We start from the raw sequence: 16686 nt of genomic DNA, 5'->3' as shown, positions 1-16686 counted from the left end.
GGCCATTTTGAATGTGACCAACATGACTACTAAAACCCAAACTTGACCAAAAAAAACCCAATATCCAATAAATATAAATAAATAATCAGTGACAGTGATTAATGAATTACCGTTACACAATTACACATAGTTTATTATTTAGCTGTTCAAAGAGAAGTATGAACAAGTACAAAACCCTTAAACCTCGATTTCATTATGAATATATAGACAATATATATATATATATATATATATATATAATAATGTATTAATTTAACAATATTTATTATATCTAGGAATATTTCGTTGGTTTGTACATACACATTGTTGACGATCCATATTTAGTCTGTAAAACATTTCCACATCACAAATGTATTGAACTTCATAAAGGGCCTTTCTACAAAGTGCAGAAATAGATGTGACATAAGTCTTCTGAATTAAAAAAACAAAAACATTTTCATTTAATTATTTGTAACAGCAATCACTGGAGATGGAAATGTCCACTAATTATATTGTATGGTAGCAATGACCTACATACTTGGAGGAACTTTGATGATGTCATAACTTCAAGTCGCTGTCATCGTGTCACCGTCACCATCTATGTCATCTTTGCAATAGAGCTTATCAATGTTAAATGACTTAATCTCTATTATCACAAGCCAGATATGTTATTTTGATGTAATAATTTTAACCAGGTCTTAAACTAGCCCTTGTATCCCGGCAACAGTCGCCTTGTGTGTCATAAAGCTGAAAAGCACTATTCTGCACACATTTTTATTCATTTTCTTATCTTGACAAACCCAAAGGTCAAAAAAAATGTGTATTTTGAGGAAACTAAGGCACCGTGTTCAATTTTGAAAAGGTGTTAAGGATCGAGCCATCCATTTTTTGTACTACTTATCAGTAAGGATGTTTTCCATTCTACCTCCAAAGAAACTGTTTAGGAGCCATCCAAATCATGAGAGGATAACTCCGAATCTCCAATTTCTAAATAAGGATTGAAGGATGTCCTGGACAAACAGGCAACTACTAAGCAATGACAATTACGGGGAACACGTTAAAGATCTGGAAAATAAAGGAACCATGTTGCTTGAGCAAAGACGGCACCACGTCAAGGAAGATTTGGCTAATCTGGAGTCGGAAATTTTCAAGATGGAAACAGAGAAAAATGACTTAAGCGCCCAAACATTGGGTCGTCTTCCATATTCAAATTTCATGGGGGAGACAGCGAATGAAGATTTGGCGTTGCTCAATCTTCAACAAAAAGAAGATATTCTCAGTGAGCAGAATAACCTCTTAAAGTTTAACATGGTAAAGTTCGGCTCTCGCACCGAGATGGCTATGCTCGAATGTCGGTGTTTGGAGATGGAAACACGGTACGAAAACATGAAGAGACATTTTGCTCAGCTTGAAGAAGAAAATAAAGACTTACGATCGCACGTTGAAGAGAAGGTGATACTTTCTGGGACGAATAACCTTGCCAGTCAGGAGTGGTCTCATTTTGGGTCGCAAAATGTCGACTTGAACTCAAACAACCAAGGCCTTACAGGAGATGCTAAAGTTATTCCCAACAACAATCCGTTTGAGCAAATTAAGCCCCTCAAAAATCCTATTGTCGACCTAAAAACACAAGTTAAAAATCCTAAAGAAGGTGAGGACATACTGATTCCACAGAATGTTTTTCTAAAAAATGAGGCAGCTGAGCTACAATCACAGAATTTGAAAATAAAAATACTGGAGACAGAAAATAATGACTTGAGGGCGCAACTTCAATTTCATCAAGAGAAAATGAAAACTGAGACGAAACATTTCCAAGATGAGGACATTAACAAAGAAGTGAAAGAGGCGCAGGAAGAAGACTTAAAGCCACAACTTAAAGCCCTTCAAGAAGACAAGAACTGTTTGGAAGATAACATTCGAAGCCTGAAAGTTGGACTAGCTCAAGCTCAAACTCAAAAAGACAAGATGGAAACACGGAGTTGTGACTTGAAGGGACAAGTTAAAGCCCTTAAAGAAAAAAACAACCAACTAAAGGATGAATTTAAGTCCCTCAATGATCAGGTGGCTTTGCTTCAGTCTCAGCTAGCAAAGATAGAGACTCACAATAATGACTTACGGGCACAAGTTAAAGGATTTCAAGAAAACGAGGAGATTTTGATTAAGCAGAATGAGTCACTCAAGGATGAGGTTTCGCAGCTCGAAAGCTGCAACATGAGAACCGACAAACAAAACGAAAACTTGCGCACACGGGTGAAGACTCTGAAAGAATCGGAGCTCAACTTAAATGAGAAGGTGGAGACGTTGGTGGGTGAATTATCCCACCTTAAATTTCAAAGGGAAAACGATCAAAACGAGATTCATCGTCTGAGAAGAGAAGTACAGACGTTGAGGAGTCAATTACAAGATCAAGAGGAACTATTGAGGAGGATCGACGATGCCGAATCGCTCATGGAGAAGGAGTGGGCAGAGAAGGAAAAACTGAGCAACAAACTGGGCGAGCTGGAGGAAGAAGGCAATTTTGTTCAAAAGCAAAACGATGACGTTCGAGTGGAGTTAGAGAAGAATAAATGCGTTCAGGAACAACAGAGCGAGCAGATTGCTCAACTGAAGGCGACGTTACAAGAGCGTAAACGGCAACATGAAGAGGCTACATTTTTACTCTTCACAAAAGATGACGAGTTAGCCAAGCAAAACAGGAAAATTGTTTATTTAAATGAAATCACGGAGGAGCTGACCTCCTACGTTGGCAGTCTTAAACAACAAGTGGAGCAGCTTAAAGTCCAGCTGGAAGTCAAGCAGACGGATGAGATATTAAATAATGTTCCTGGAGGCCATTTGGAGACAGTGCCCGAGCACAAGCCGACCCATGAAAACCAACTAGGTTTGAAGACCGAGGTAGAAGACGTGAACGTGGAAATAAAAGATTTTCATCTAAACAATTGCTCCATTCAGCCAAAAACGCTGAGCAAGCACAACTTGGCTTTGCTTGACTCTCCAAGTCTGAAGCTGGAAACGGAAATCGAAGACCTGAAGACACAAATTAAAGATCTTACCGAGCTGAACAAGACCCTCAATGAAAAGCTGGCCCATCTTGAATCTTGGGCTGCCAATGGAGATTTGAGGGCAGAAGAAGAAGATCTTGGAGGAAACCAGGACAGGCTGACCGAGCAGAACCACCTCAATGAAAAACTGTCTGATCTCCAAACAGAGAATGGAGATTTAAGAGTGCAAGTTGAGGATCTCAAAGAGAACGAGGAACTAATAAAGCAGAGGACGGAGACCCTCCTGGCTGAGTTGGAGCAGTATAAAACCGAGCTCAACCATCTGAGGACAGAAGCTCAGAAACTCAGGTCTCAGTTACACGATCAAAGCGACCTACGGAGACGAATAGATCAGGCCGAATCGCAAATGGAGAAAGATTTGGCAGAGAAGGAAAAGTTGAGCACTAAATTGCGGGAGCTTGAAGAAAACGACAACTCGTTGAAAAAACAGCACGGCGACGTTCGAGCCGAGATGGAAGAGCTTAAATCTACTCGAGATCAACAAAAGCAACAGATTACAAAGTTGAAGGCAGCGTTGAAACAAAATAAACTCAAAGTTGAGGAGGCCAGATTTCTCCTGGATAGTAAAGAAGACGAGTTGGAAAAGCTAACGAAAGTTACAGAGGAAATGAAGACTCTGATTATGAATTCAAAACAAACCACGTGCCATCCTCCAAGACTGCTCGAACTTAGTCAAATGGATGAGGAACATGGCAACATTTCAAATGTGGACGAACTGAGCGAGGTGCACCCGACGTCCGCATCTGGCAGACTTCACAATCAAACCAGAACCTTTGGCTCTTGGCTTCTAGACGTTGCTAAGATATGTTCCATTAGAACACTAATCGAGGTTGTGGTTGTGCTCTTTCTTTTAACCATATTTTACCCGGACAATGAGCTCACAGATTTCATCGCTGATCAGTTTCATCAATGTTAAATTTTTGTATTACAGGAATTCCTCGTCTTTGGGAAAATACTGCTTGGGTCATATATGACTTGTTTCAGAAACTTTAAAGCTCCTATTGTTTTTTTCCGACTCATCTCTTGTCAATGTGTGTGTGTTTTCTGGAGAGCCATTTTTGTTTCTTTTATCTGTCTTCAAACTGTTTTTAACCAAAAATCACTTGCTTTGTATTAGTCAATTGTTTTTAAATCAATATAGTTTTTTCCCCCACAAACTTTTTTACAAAAGATAAAAAAATTAAGTTGGTATTTTTTCACTTTAGGAATAATTTAATTGTCCCATAGTGGACAAGCAATACTCACAAGTTTTGATTCAATAAGCCGAACATTTACCTTGCTGCGCTTTAATAATGCAAGTTTTTTCATCCATCAGCTGCTCTTAAAAGTGAAAGCTACCAGCCCATGCATGACTTTACAGTATTTTATTCTCCAAAATGTAGAAGGTACATATAATGAGTGATAAGTGAAGATCTATTTGGAGTATTTATACTCCTAAATGTTATCTTTTTTAATCCTGTAAAGCAAAACAACAGTTTTCTATCACGCCTTAAATATGTGGAAACAACCAAGACTGGTTTATCCAGTTCCTCAGTAGGAATTCATTAAGCCATCTGAAATATAATATGAAGAAAGAGCATTTGTTTCTCCATGTCTATTGTACAGTACACTGATATTTAAAGCCAGCAGCCTTGAACTTGGGTTTTAAATTGAATTATGATTTTATATTGAACTGGAAAATTGGTGTTGTCTTTTTTTTTTTTAATAAGAAAAAAAAACTGCAGCTGGGCTAAAACCTCTGCTTTCCCGACAGCCTTTTCTATTATTGAATATAGGAGCAAGGAACATGTACGTAAATACAACTCTAAATGGGTCTTTCTGCCCTTACGAGCGCTCGAAATAGTTAAGTCTCATGGGCAAGCAAAGTAGATTACTACTTGAGAGCTTCAGAAGGATGAATGGCTAACAAACAAATATGTCTAGCCTTTTCACAACAAACAAGCTTGCGATGCCTCTGTGATTGGATGCAGTACATTTGACTTTTTAAGGATTTTGCCGAGGACTTTATGTGACAAAAACAAGCATGGGAAACAACGACTCGACTGTGGAGGATCTACAAACTTGTGAGAGTCATCAGTGGTATAGAAAATTTATGACTGAGTGCCGATCAGGACTTCTTTCGTTCTATGAGTTCAAGAAGTTTTTTGGGCTGAGGAACCTGTCGGAAACATCAGATGCCTATGTTAAGGCTCAGTTTGCAACCTTTGATTTGAAAGATTTAAGTATATTCATTACTCCTAATTATTTATCAATTGTATCATCAATATCTGGCCATTTTTGTGACTATTAGTTTGCTGATGAATTTTTCCATGAGAAAAACTGCTATCACCTATATTGCTCTATTTCTTTCTGAGAAACTGAATGTTATTCATTTACATAAAGCAAGATTTTGTAAAAAAAAAAAAAAAAGTCCATCCAGACTTCTTCAATGATCTGTCGGTTCATCTTGCCTTTTCTGGTTATATGAACACGCCATTATTAGGAACATGGGAAAATTATTTGTGGGTTTTTTAGGATGGTTTCGTTGATTTCATGGAATATGTAGCTGCTCTCAGCCTCGTTCTTAAGGGAGCAGTACAAAAGAAACTTCGCTGGTACTTCAAACTCTACGATATTGACGAAAGTGGCTGCATTGGCCGTGACGAGCTGCTTCTGATCTACATAAGTCTTGCTAGAGGTGCTCAACTGCATAAATCCGGACATGGTAGAAATCCCACCTACTGACCTATTGGTTTGGATTAAAGCAGACAAGGGATGAAGCTGTGAGAGGGACGCTAGTATATTATTATTTTGTGATACTTTGGCGACATCTACTGGTGAATCAAAGTAAGCTATGAGTAAAATCATTTCTTTTTTTATGCTAGTCTATTGATGCAATCAATGGAATTCATGATGACGTTAAAGCAGAGGAGTTTACTAATATGGTATTTGACAAGATTGACATAAATGGAGATGGTAAGTTTGACTAAAATTTAAAAGGACAAATTTGACCACACCCAGATGTGTGTGTGACAATCATTGGGACTTTAATTTTAAATCCAAATTAATTGGTTTTATTGTGCCATGGTGAACTGTCCTATGAAGAGTTCATCAGCTGGGTTCAAGAAGACGAGATGTTGCTGAAGATGCTCACGCAAAATCTGGACATCTCACACGTTGTTCAGAAGATTCAAGGAGAAATGACTGCTAATAACATCAACATGCACCGTGAGGGCAGAGGTCAAGAATCATGACAACAGGACTGATCACTTGGTTATTTCCCATATAATTGAAGGACTGTATGTTAACCGTGAATGATAGATCTTCATTTTATGGATGACACCAACTCCCTAGCCATCCAACAGGATCTACAAATTGCTGTGATGCTCTGAGAAATAAGAGGAAGAGCGTTTCAGTTGTCAAGACAGCTACTGAGAAGTTGAGTTGGTGGTGATGTTCAGCCCTTTTGTTTTATACTACTATGGTACATTTTTCCCCATTGTATTTTTTTTTCTACGCAATTTTATGACAGTGTGCAGGCATTTTGTGGCCAATTTTATCTTGAGGTTCATAAAGGTTGTTACAAATCTCAAAAGCAATGCAGCCAAGACAAACACTTGGGCATAAATAAACCCGATTTTACTGAGCCAACATTCAAATTCGTCAGTGTTTCTATTAGTATTTGGGCCAGCAGAGACGATATGAAATAGAAAATATGAAATTACGATGTACTTGGAGCGTACACGACTCGTGAGTTTGACATTCTGGAAAAGGTGTGTCATCAGTGTGACGTCACAGGCGTACCTGAGTTTCGGCTGAGGGGAAGTGGGCGTGGTGAGCCTGAGGGAAAAAACAAAGAGCATTAGGTCGGAGTTGGCTGGGACAAACTTTTAGATTTGTTATCGTCACGTTAGTGGTTTATCAACAAGGTTAGCTGGTGACCATTACATTATTGGGGTCAGTATAGTGGCGCGAAGGCAATAAACGCCTAGGGGCGGGGGGGGGAGATCGGACAGGTTTGGACCAGAGACCGACTGGAAAACAAAACAGCGACTTCCTGGTTCGCGCAGGTAAGTTTTATTGTTCCTTTTCAAATAAACAGAACATATGGATCACGTTTAAATTGGTCTCTTGTGTAAAACATCAGTTCAACTTATTTAAAGTAATAAACAGAATTTATTGGAAGAGCAGCTTCATTCGCACGATCGTCACCTTTGCTGCATTGTGTTTTCTCAGCCAGTCGCCATGTCGGTGACGCCGCGACGTGTCCGCCTGAAGCCGTGGCTAGTCGCCCAGGTGGACAGCGGGAGATATCCCGGTCTGGAGTGGATCGACCGTGACGCCATGCGTTTCAGGATCCCGTGGAAGCACGCCACGCGACACACGCCTCAACACGAGGACGAGGACACCATATTTAAGGTAACCAGTCACCTAAGCAGGTCAAGATTAATAGTCTGTCCCAAATGTGTCATTGATGAGAAATATTCAGTTGTAGAGGGAGCCTGGTTTTTTTCCCCCATAAAATATAGACTCAATACTAGAAATACTTTCATACATGTTACCACAGGCATGGGCTGTTGAGACTGGAAAATTCCAGGAAGGGTCTGATGAACCCGATCCTGCCAAGTGGAAAGCCCAGCTCCGATGTGCCCTGAACAAAAGCCGGGAATTCAACCTCGTCTACGACGGAACCAAAGAGGTCCCGATGAATCCCTTGAAGATATATGATGTCTGTGATATCCTTCAACCTTTAAGCAACCCAGGTAGAGTAAATGAATGAGACCCCCCATTCTTCCGTATGGCTGGTACAACTGGTTTAAAACCACTACTTGCCAATGAAACCGCAGGTTCTTCAGATCCTGGTTCTTGGACTCCAGGTGAGGAAGATGGCGCGGAAGAAGATATTCCAGACACACCAGAATCTCTTCCTCCCTACCCATCCAATGGTAAGGACTTCATCTTCCTTCTACTTTTATTACATCCATAAAAGAACAAGCAATGAAAGAAACTTTGATGCTGACATTGTGATTCCCCCAACCAGGCACAAGTCCGTCTCCTCACCTCTTGTGGTCTCCTATGGGCTCGGAGTCCTCCATGCCACCAAGTACAAGTTGTCCTCAACCTAATAAAGTCTGGCCCAAAGAGGAATCTGTTAAAATTTGGCCAAAACAGGAGCCTGAGGATGTGGAGATGCAACCCACGCCCATGGCTGTCATGCCCTCCGCTGCCCTGGCCGACCCCTCGATGCAGGGCCCTACTATTACCGACACCTTATTTGCCTCTCCAGAGATGTGGATCAGCTCCCTCCCAAGTATGTCCACAATGATCACTGACAGTTACAGCATACTAAAAATTGCCAAACTAGTTTTTCTAAATGAAGTGTCACCAACAAGGAGAGCAAACTAGCAAAACAAGTACTTCTTACTTCAAATGCAAAATACCAATTTTCGGAATGCGTCTTGAACTCAGTGACCGACCTGGAGGTGCAGTTCCTGTACCGAGGGAGGGAGATGTGTCCTACGATCACCGTCAGCAACCCCCAGGGTTGCAGGCTCTTCTACGGCGATCTGGGTCCGATGGTCAACCAGGAGGAGCTGTTTGGACCGGTCAGCCTAGAACAGTTGCGCTTCCCCACCACGGACAACATCACCAACGACAAGCAGAGACTCTTCACCAACCGTCTGCTGGACGTGATGGACAGAGGTCTGATCTTGGAGGTGAGCGGCCACGACATCTACGCCGTCCGTCTGTGCCAGTGCAAGGTGTACTGGTCCGGCCCCTGCGCGCCAAATGCCTCTGCGCCAAATCCTATCGAGCGGCAGGCGAAAGTCAAACTGTTCTGCCTGGAGTCGTTTCTCAGTGGTGAGTTCCTGTTCCTGTCGTTATAGTTCATTCTCTGCCAGTTTGATGAGTGGCATCATTAATAATTGGAATGTTTTTTGTGCGACGTAGGCGTGATTGCCCACCAGCGTGGCCAAACCCCAACTCCTCCGCGATTTGAAATCAACCTATGTTTTGGAGAGGAGTGGCCTGATGGAAGGCCGACCGAGAGGAAACTTATCATGGTTCGGGTGAGAATTGAACGCCGGATAAAAGGAAAGTCACCATCTTGTGGCATCTATAGGGGCCACATTGATCACACAAATAAATGTTGGACACCTCAAGTAGAACCTGACCAAAAGAAGATTTTGGAGGCAGGACAAAGCCCATCTACAAAACGTTTTTGTCAGCCCTGTTTTAAGCAGACAATGTTCATCTCATTCCAGATCATTCCAGTGGTGGCTCGCATGATCACCGAGATTTTTTCTGGAGACAACACGCGATCCTTCGACAGCGGCAGCGTGCGACTCCAGATTTCGATCCCCGATATCAAAGACAACATAGTCACCCATCTGAAGCAGCTCTACTGCCTGCTTCACACCAACCAGGGCCAGGACGGCTGGGTTTTGCCTCCTGGCTCAGGTTTCAACCTCGTCCAGACTCTGCAAGGTCAATGAGCACACGTCATGTTAGCAAACATTTTCGGGTATTCCTATTTGAAAGTAAACCCTTTTTTTTTTTTTTACTCAATAGTGTCCCCCCCCCCTTTGTTTCTCGTGCTCTGCATCTCTGTACAGTTTATGCAGAAGCACAACATGGATGGGCCAAAGTCCTGCTTGCTTCAAAATATAGTTTAACATAGTTAATGACTGACAGAGATTGCCTTGTGTATCCTAAATGTGTCAGAGTAATTATCCACAATGTTGAATGCTACACATAAAGCATGTGATCTAAATGTTTTGGAGAATCTTTTATATTGTACAGCTTGCCAAAAAAACTTTTACTCGACCATGCTAAGAAGTTGCATTTTAAACAAATATATAGTTAGAGATGTGTTAATTATTTGAGCTGGTTCTGTTTTTGTCATCTGTTTATTTTAGATTCAGTGTGTGTTTTTACAGATATTTTTAATCTACTATTTGTATGCAAAAAAAAAGAAAAAAAAATGCATCATTCCATTTTATGGCTCTGAGATGGACGCTTTTGCATCGGTGAGGTGTTCAGCGGTGCCTTTTTACGCTCTGATTTTATGTACAATAAAAAAACGTCACACTCGCTTTAATTTCATGGATTACTTTGACTTCAACACATCGCCTTTGTTTACTGTGTGAAAGTTGACCGGTAACAAATCCAATTTATGTTGCCAAAATCTCTAAATATAGCGGTGCCTCACTGGTGCGCTCTTGTGGTTGAACAGTGTAAGCACAAGCAAGTAATCATAGTGTTCTATTTTCAAATGATCACTTCTACAACATTCTAAGGCAATCACAGCTTTATCACTGGGGAGACATCATTAAGCAATATATTTATAATAAATAATTCTCAAAATAAAATTTAGATAAATAGGCTTGTGCTTTTATTCACGATCCCAATTATCACAGAAAGCTGTCAAGTTGAGTAGACCCCGCAAGTGGATTTATCGCCTTGGCAACTATTAAACATGTCATCTCCACAATATGTTTTCATATCAAGTCTAACCTTTGCCCGGGCGGGATACCACACTGGGAAATGCGACTCACTTCTTCCACACATTCGTTGTGTCACAGCATCTGGACTTTGTGCTCTGTCTTTATGGGAAGGTCTTAAGTGTTTGCTCAACTATGACTTGGAATCTGAGCTGGATTTTAAATATTCCATACGGGAGATCTTAAATTGCATTCAACACAAAGGTAAGAACACGGAAAATGTCCAAAACTTTGTTTATACGGTATATTCCAAAGTGTATCTTTTAACTATAACAGAATTACGAGAACCCAAGTGATGCTGGTAGTTTTGTATCTGTATTTATGTATCTATATTTGTCGACATAATGGTAATTTTGGTTGTACAAGGTGATTCAGTTGGAAGTTCTTTATTGCTGCATAAAATACTAAAATTTTGAGTGCTCACTGAAATAAAAGAAAGTCCATTTAAAGCATTCCGTGAACCTGAATGGACATTGAAAATTACAAAAGAAATCAATACAAGTATTAATCAGTGTTTATTTTTAACATTAGTGTTAGCATTTTTGACCATGGCAAATAATTATATGTGGACCTGAGTAAAACAGAAATTCAATTAGGTAGTACTTTGGATTTTTGATCCGTTAGGGTTTTTCTATAATAAGGCGTAAAAACTAAATATAGTACCATACAATACTATAACGCCTTGTTTTGTGACATTCATGTGACACGACAGGTGTGTGTGTGAGGATGTTCCGGAGCGACAGTTCACTGGCGAATGACACCAGCAGTTATGCCGGATCCATCCTGTCCAAGTATGTGCGTCATCCGGTCCATTATTTTATCATCATGCCCACAGTCAACCTTGAGCAAATGTACAAAGTAACGACAAATACTGCACTGTACTAAGTACAGGTCCTGTCTTTTTTTTTTAACTGTAACACAAGTACAGAAGTTGAATTTTTCTACACTTGAAAAAAATTACGTGTGCCTAAACCGCACATTTCAGAAAGGCCCAAAGGCACGCCTAAGTAATAATCGTGCTTTCTAATCAGCATCTTAACATGCCACGTCCGTGTGGTGGAGGTGTTGCCTTGTCAAAAGGGGAGTGCTTGCAAACACATTTCAATAGTTGAAAGAAATATAGGACTTTTGTTTGTTAAAAAATATTTGAGTTCAGCTAATGTTAAATTGAAGTAAAATGTAAGTACAAGGCGTGAGAACCTTTTCTACCAATGGCCTCCAGTCATTTGCTCTTTGTTGTGACAGTGGCAACTCGGGCACAGACGACGTGTCGTCGCAGGTGTCATGTATGTCGAGGCCCAGTGCAAGGTCGATATACAGTAAGTAACCGCACCGTACAATTTGAGCGATGTGGGATCACTTTCATGATCCACTGTTTCGACAGTGCGAAGGAAGGAGTACGCCGCCTCCATGACCAAGACCATAAAGTATTTCCATTACAGAGTGGAGGTAAGGTCCCGAGTCATCTTTCCCAGCAAGCCTCTAAGCTAGCCATGTTTATCCTCCTCGCTACCTTTACAGTAATATATATAGAAGTGTTAATGCAAGTGTGATGAAATTTCACCAAGGCTGGTGATTTTTGACAGATTTTGTCAGCAATCTAAAATATATCTAAAATTGGCCACGATCAACCTGAAAAGCTACTAAAATTGAACAAAGGTCTTAAGGGGATAATTTTATGTTGTTGTTGCTTGTCAGCATCTCCTCACATGCGACCTGGATGGCAAGGAGCTGCGAGGTCTCACAGACTGTGTGGACAGGCTCAATCTGCTCGACAAGATGGGCCGAGTATGGGGCCAGAACATGCTGCTGGAGGTCAAAGAGCCTGACCTGCTGCTCACCGACATAGAGACCAAGGTCACTTGCAAGCGCTCGTGCCGGAATCCATCTATTTTTTATCGGGCTTTTCATCACAGGATAACAATGTTGGACTTTCTCTCTCAGGAGGTGCTGGAGTCTATTCATCTAGGTGACATCGTGGAGCTGAAGGCTGTGTTGGACACATCTGCTTCAAACTCACTCCTGGCAGTGACAGTCAAAGCAAACAAGAAACACATGACAAGTGTCTTCCTGTTCCACTGCGAAGATGTCAGGGTGAGATAAGCCTTTTGAGAGGTTCTCAAAGTGTGGCACGAGGGCCACGAGGGGTCTGCGGGTTTTCCCCACGCTTATTTTTTTATTCATTTTACACGTTTCACTCCTCCAACACAACTAATTTAGACTACCAACCTGATAATGAAATTTCATGTCTTGCTTCCAGGCTGATTACGTCCAAAGGGGTATTTCAAAAGCGCGTTTAAGGTAGGAGCAATAAAACCCGCTCATTGGGTATTCCTTGGATTTGAATGTGGTGACAATTTGGACTCGACAGTGCATTACATGAAGAACCTGAAACCCAAAGTAAAATTGAACCCAAAGAGCAAACTCCCGAGTGGGCCCCTCCTGATTACAATGGTGAGGCTGTTAAGACGCTGCGTTGACAATAGTAATGAGATATATTTGTTTAAATCTGGTTTTGGTTGCCCGTTTAGAGGACACTCACCTGGTTATAGCTCGGAAGGATGTTGATGACCAGGAAGAGGAGCTCAAGGACGAGGAGGAGCTGAAGGAAGAGGAGGAGGAGATGGCCTCCATCATAGTTGAACCTTTGCGACCTCCAAGACCTTACAGAGAGTTGGACAGAAATGTGGTATGTAAAAAATGAGGTATATAATCATTATGGGGAATAAGTCACGTGCAGGTCGTAAGCATCAAGAAGTTTGCAATTTTTAAACACTTTTTTTTTCTGCCTTTGTGTGAACTCTACTGTGTTTTGAAGTCGTTTGATGATATTGTTAATCTTCCCATTCTTACGGCACAGGACATCTTGAATCACATCATCAGTGACATTGAGATCTTCATGGGAAAGGTGGCTGCCTTTGCGGTGAAAAATGCGAAGAAAAATAAGAAAAAGAAAAAAGGAAAAGGTGTGGAAATGCAAATATTTCAACGTATTCTTTACGAGGCCAGCTTCGATTTCAGATTTCAAGTATAAAGCTAAAATACGTTTGTTTTGTTTGTCAGCCATGTCCGGCATGCCCCCAACAGAAGAGTTCGTTGAGTGTCTCCAGAAGATTAAATATGGGTTCAACCTTCTAGTCCGTGTCCTCAAAAATATCCCATAATTTCTTTTGTCTCCCCCCACTTTTGCTTGTCTTCATTATCAATTTCATGTCTTCAGGTGGAGCTGAAGGAAAAGATTGATAACCCCAGTGTGTCTGAATTTGTGCACTCCTTCTTCTCTGCATTAGCATTTGTAAGTTGGAATCAAAAGACCACATTTTTTTTACACAAACTAACTTTGACAAAAATAGCCACATCTCCTCAGGTGTACCTCATTCTGTGACCCATGACATACGCTCACCAGATTGTAAGTCATTGCTCTGAGGGCGTTCCCTCGAGCGTCGTGGCGCCTTTGCTGACACCTCAGTGTATCTGCCTCATGAGTGAGGAGGCGACCGCAGAGGAGGACCAGCTGTGGCAGTCTTTGGGAGATGCGTGGAATATCCCAAGGTAGGTCACAGTCCCAAATTGCGTACCTAACCTATGTTCGAGGCGACTGTAGATTAGATAATAGCATTTCCTCCTTTGGCACAGCACCAAATGGCCTGAGGATGACGAAGACATCCCAACATACACGCTGGAGTTCTTTGATGGCTGGCAGCCTCCCGAGCTGATGGAGGCCCCTGTAGCTGCCAGTATGACCCCAATGAAGCCACAGCAGGTTCCACAGCAGCCTCCCGAGCTTATGGAGGCCCCTGCAACTTCCAGTGTGATCCCAATGAAGCCGCAACAGGTTCCACGACCCCCGTCCAGTCAGGTGAACCCTCACGCTTCCTTTCTTTTAAGGACTAGACAAATAAATCGAACAAAACCCCGAGAGGACATTTGCTTTGTGTGTGCAGACGAGCACAGAGGAGACAGCGTCACCTCCTGCACCAGTACAACAGTTTGCGAGGATACCAGCGAGGTACCAAGTTGTGCTTTTTAATCTATTTTTCATTATTTATTGAAAAGTTAACCTAGTTTCCATTCAATTAGACATATGGTGCAAATGGAACTTTCTCCAACGTTATGCCCATATGACACCCTACTTTAAAACGGTAATCGTAGTTTGAAACCCTACTTTGAAAATGTAACCCTAGTTTGAAACCCTACTTGCACAGGCCGCCATTCTAGGACCACCACTGGGCGCGAGGGTCACGGGCGGGCCCATTTATCGGCGCTTTAATTACAATTTTGTGTGTCCATACGTGTTTTTTTTTTTTATAGGCTGCCAGAGAAGAAGCTGCGTCGCATGCGAGTCACGCACGACTTCATCTCCCGGAATAACAGAGAGCTGACCATCAGGAAAGGCGAAGTCGTGGAGGTGCAATGTCGTTCCATCCTTTTGAAACACAAAATTCTGATGAAATAATAAAGATCAAATGAAAAGTACACTCGCTACATCCTGTAGCTGCTGGACGTTTCCAAGCTGTGGTGGAAAGTGAGGAACAGTGAAGGAGAAGAAGGATTCGTCCCCAACAACGTCCTCACGGAAAATGAAAACAAAGCTGACGACGTGGTGATTGCAATTTTATATAGAACCACAAAGTCATCTTGAAATTTGCTGATTCCATATTTTCCCCATGAGCCTTTAATTAAATCTCTGTTCTTCTTCAGCCCATTGAAAGCATTCCTGTCTTAAGCAAGAAGTCCAAACCACCCGAGGTGAAAGCCTGGCTTGAGCACATGGGCTTCACCAAGATGTGAGTACATACATCATTTTTGTAAAGTCTAGAGAACTTGGATGACTTTCGTACACATTGCATTTAAATCCATGTCGGTTACCTCAGACGTCTGATTTGCTCTTGTTCTTCTGTGGTTGCAGCACGGTGCGCTGTCTGGGCGTGCTGAGCGGCTCCATGCTACTGAGCATGACCCGAGAGGAACTGAAGACGGTGTGTCCGGAAGAAGGCGGGAGGGTCTTCTTTCAATTACAAACAGTCCGCTCCGCCTCCTTGACTGTAGGTGGCAACTTTTCCATCTGTTTCCATGGACACCAATAGTGTGTGTGATGTTTACACTGTTACTTTTTCTTGCAACAGTAGGCAGCAAACTGAATTGGAGAGTTGTCATGGACGAAAACATCACCAGATCGCGGTCTACCTTCAGCTCACAGCAGAGAAACCTCTATCATTTTCACATTGGCACTTTTGACATATGTCACTGCACACGTAACACAACACTGGGCATTTTACTTTTTAAATGACTTTGTTTACAATGATGATGCTATCCTATGAATGACAGTGTCAGTAAGCTGTCAATTTAATTCTGTAATTTTATTACTTTGCAGTGTTCTACTACAGTACACTGTAGGACCATAGTCCTCTAATACTGCAATAAGAGCAAAATATTACCTTAAGAGTATGAAAGTATTCAACCTCCAACTCCATTAATGGAAACATCTTACGGGTATAAATTGAGTTTAAAATTCCAATTTACATTGGATACCTATGACAGAAAATAAATGTCATTTAAATAAAGCTGACATCATGGTTATAAATCCTTCCTTTTTACATTTTACTCAGTTGTGCTCAATATAAAGTGGAACAGCAAATATTTTGTCTGAATCACATACATAACACGTAACAAAATAAATCCCCTCACAATATTTATGAACACGTATTGTAATCAAGCACTGCAGTCAAATTAAGAAGTAAGCTAATGCTAGCGCTAGCGAGAAGCTAACGAATGTATTTAACATATTGTGTTCCCCAAGAATAAAACAGCACCTCCGATGCAATTCATCTGATACAACTAGCCAAAATACATTTACAAGAAGTGAAAACATAGAGCGCACAGCGCTAGAATCAGCAGAAAGACTTATGCTAATGCTATGAAAACGAGGGCATCATAGACATGCAATAGTATGAAAGTGAAATAGTTTATTATTTTTGTGTCATCTCAAACTTACCACTTTACTGTGTCCGTCGTTTCTATAGATTGGAGGAACTGAACCCTCAATGACCCGAAGTCTTTGGGCGAATCTTGACGAGATTTGTGAAACACTGAAGTGCTTTTCACAGACAAGCACAAAGTTCCACAGTTGTGGGAACTTCGTCCTGAAAAATTAAACTTGA

The 16686-nt window shown here is 41.4% G+C and overlaps 4 protein-coding genes across 4 annotated transcripts; all 4 read left to right on the top strand.

The window, feature by feature from the left end:
• Positions 1-476: 476 nt before the first annotated feature.
• Positions 477-4079, top strand: LOC133162490 (early endosome antigen 1-like). The gene has a single exon (XM_061291700.1). It carries the CDS (start codon positions 985-987, stop codon positions 3955-3957), a length of 2973 nt encoding a protein of 990 aa, XP_061147684.1. The 5' UTR covers positions 477-984; the 3' UTR covers positions 3958-4079.
• Positions 4080-4087: 8 nt separating this feature from the next.
• On the top strand, positions 4088-6324 carry LOC133162492 (guanylyl cyclase-activating protein 1-like). The gene is made up of 4 exons (XM_061291702.1): positions 4088-5259; positions 5556-5703; positions 5904-5993; positions 6105-6324. Exons 1-4 carry the CDS (start codon positions 5065-5067, stop codon positions 6272-6274), a joined length of 603 nt encoding a protein of 200 aa, XP_061147686.1. The 5' UTR covers positions 4088-5064; the 3' UTR covers positions 6275-6324.
• A 941-nt stretch (positions 6325-7265) lies between these two features.
• irf6 (interferon regulatory factor 6) lies at positions 7266-10122 on the top strand. Its single transcript, XM_061291701.1, has 7 exons — positions 7266-7439; positions 7588-7783; positions 7868-7966; positions 8062-8331; positions 8490-8882; positions 8973-9091; positions 9287-10122. The coding sequence occupies exons 1-7, from the start codon at positions 7266-7268 to the stop codon at positions 9515-9517; spliced, it is 1482 nt and encodes a 493-aa protein (XP_061147685.1). The 3' UTR covers positions 9518-10122.
• Positions 10123-11798: 1676 nt separating this feature from the next.
• eps8l3a (EPS8 signaling adaptor L3a) lies at positions 11799-16061 on the top strand. Its single transcript, XM_061291863.1, has 18 exons — positions 11799-11844; positions 11910-11974; positions 12224-12382; positions 12470-12619; positions 12786-12826; positions 12897-12979; positions 13057-13214; positions 13386-13491; positions 13589-13662; positions 13746-13820; positions 13932-14077; positions 14162-14384; positions 14470-14534; positions 14837-14933; positions 15021-15128; positions 15227-15312; positions 15435-15570; positions 15652-16061. The coding sequence occupies exons 1-18, from the start codon at positions 11814-11816 to the stop codon at positions 15652-15654; spliced, it is 1806 nt and encodes a 601-aa protein (XP_061147847.1). The 5' UTR covers positions 11799-11813; the 3' UTR covers positions 15655-16061.
• The last annotated feature ends 625 nt before the right edge of the window (positions 16062-16686 follow it).

Source organism: Syngnathus typhle, linkage group LG11 (assembly GCF_033458585.1).
Source record: "Syngnathus typhle isolate RoL2023-S1 ecotype Sweden linkage group LG11, RoL_Styp_1.0, whole genome shotgun sequence".
NCBI classification, from domain to species: Eukaryota; Metazoa; Chordata; class Actinopteri; order Syngnathiformes; family Syngnathidae; genus Syngnathus; species Syngnathus typhle.
This window is presented reverse-complemented; position numbering and strand designations above follow the sequence as displayed.

What these genes read in the sequence shown, in the direction of transcription:
- LOC133162490 (XM_061291700.1), top strand. Translation starts at nt 985, where the DNA reads ATGTCCTGGACAAACAGGCAACTACTAAGCAATGACAATTACGGGGAA.
- LOC133162492 (XM_061291702.1), top strand. Translation starts at nt 5,065, where the DNA reads ATGGGAAACAACGACTCGACTGTGGAGGATCTACAAACTTGTGAGAGT. An exon ending in CAACCTTTGATTTGAAAGAT is followed by an intron (nt 5,260 to 5,555) that starts TTAAGTATATTC and finishes TGGGTTTTTTAG; the next exon opens with GATGGTTTCGTTGATTTCAT. An exon ending in CGAGCTGCTTCTGATCTACA is followed by an intron (nt 5,704 to 5,903) that starts TAAGTCTTGCTA and finishes TTTTTTTATGCT; the next exon opens with AGTCTATTGATGCAATCAAT.
- irf6 (XM_061291701.1), top strand. Translation starts at nt 7,266, where the DNA reads ATGTCGGTGACGCCGCGACGTGTCCGCCTGAAGCCGTGGCTAGTCGCC. An exon ending in ACGAGGACACCATATTTAAG is followed by an intron (nt 7,440 to 7,587) that starts GTAACCAGTCAC and finishes ATGTTACCACAG; the next exon opens with GCATGGGCTGTTGAGACTGG. An exon ending in CCTGGAGTCGTTTCTCAGTG is followed by an intron (nt 8,883 to 8,972) that starts GTGAGTTCCTGT and finishes TGTGCGACGTAG; the next exon opens with GCGTGATTGCCCACCAGCGT.
- eps8l3a (XM_061291863.1), top strand. Translation starts at nt 11,814, where the DNA reads ATGTCGAGGCCCAGTGCAAGGTCGATATACA. An exon ending in ATTTCAAAAGCGCGTTTAAG is followed by an intron (nt 12,827 to 12,896) that starts GTAGGAGCAATA and finishes TGGACTCGACAG; the next exon opens with TGCATTACATGAAGAACCTG. An exon ending in CACGACCCCCGTCCAGTCAG is followed by an intron (nt 14,385 to 14,469) that starts GTGAACCCTCAC and finishes TTGTGTGTGCAG; the next exon opens with ACGAGCACAGAGGAGACAGC.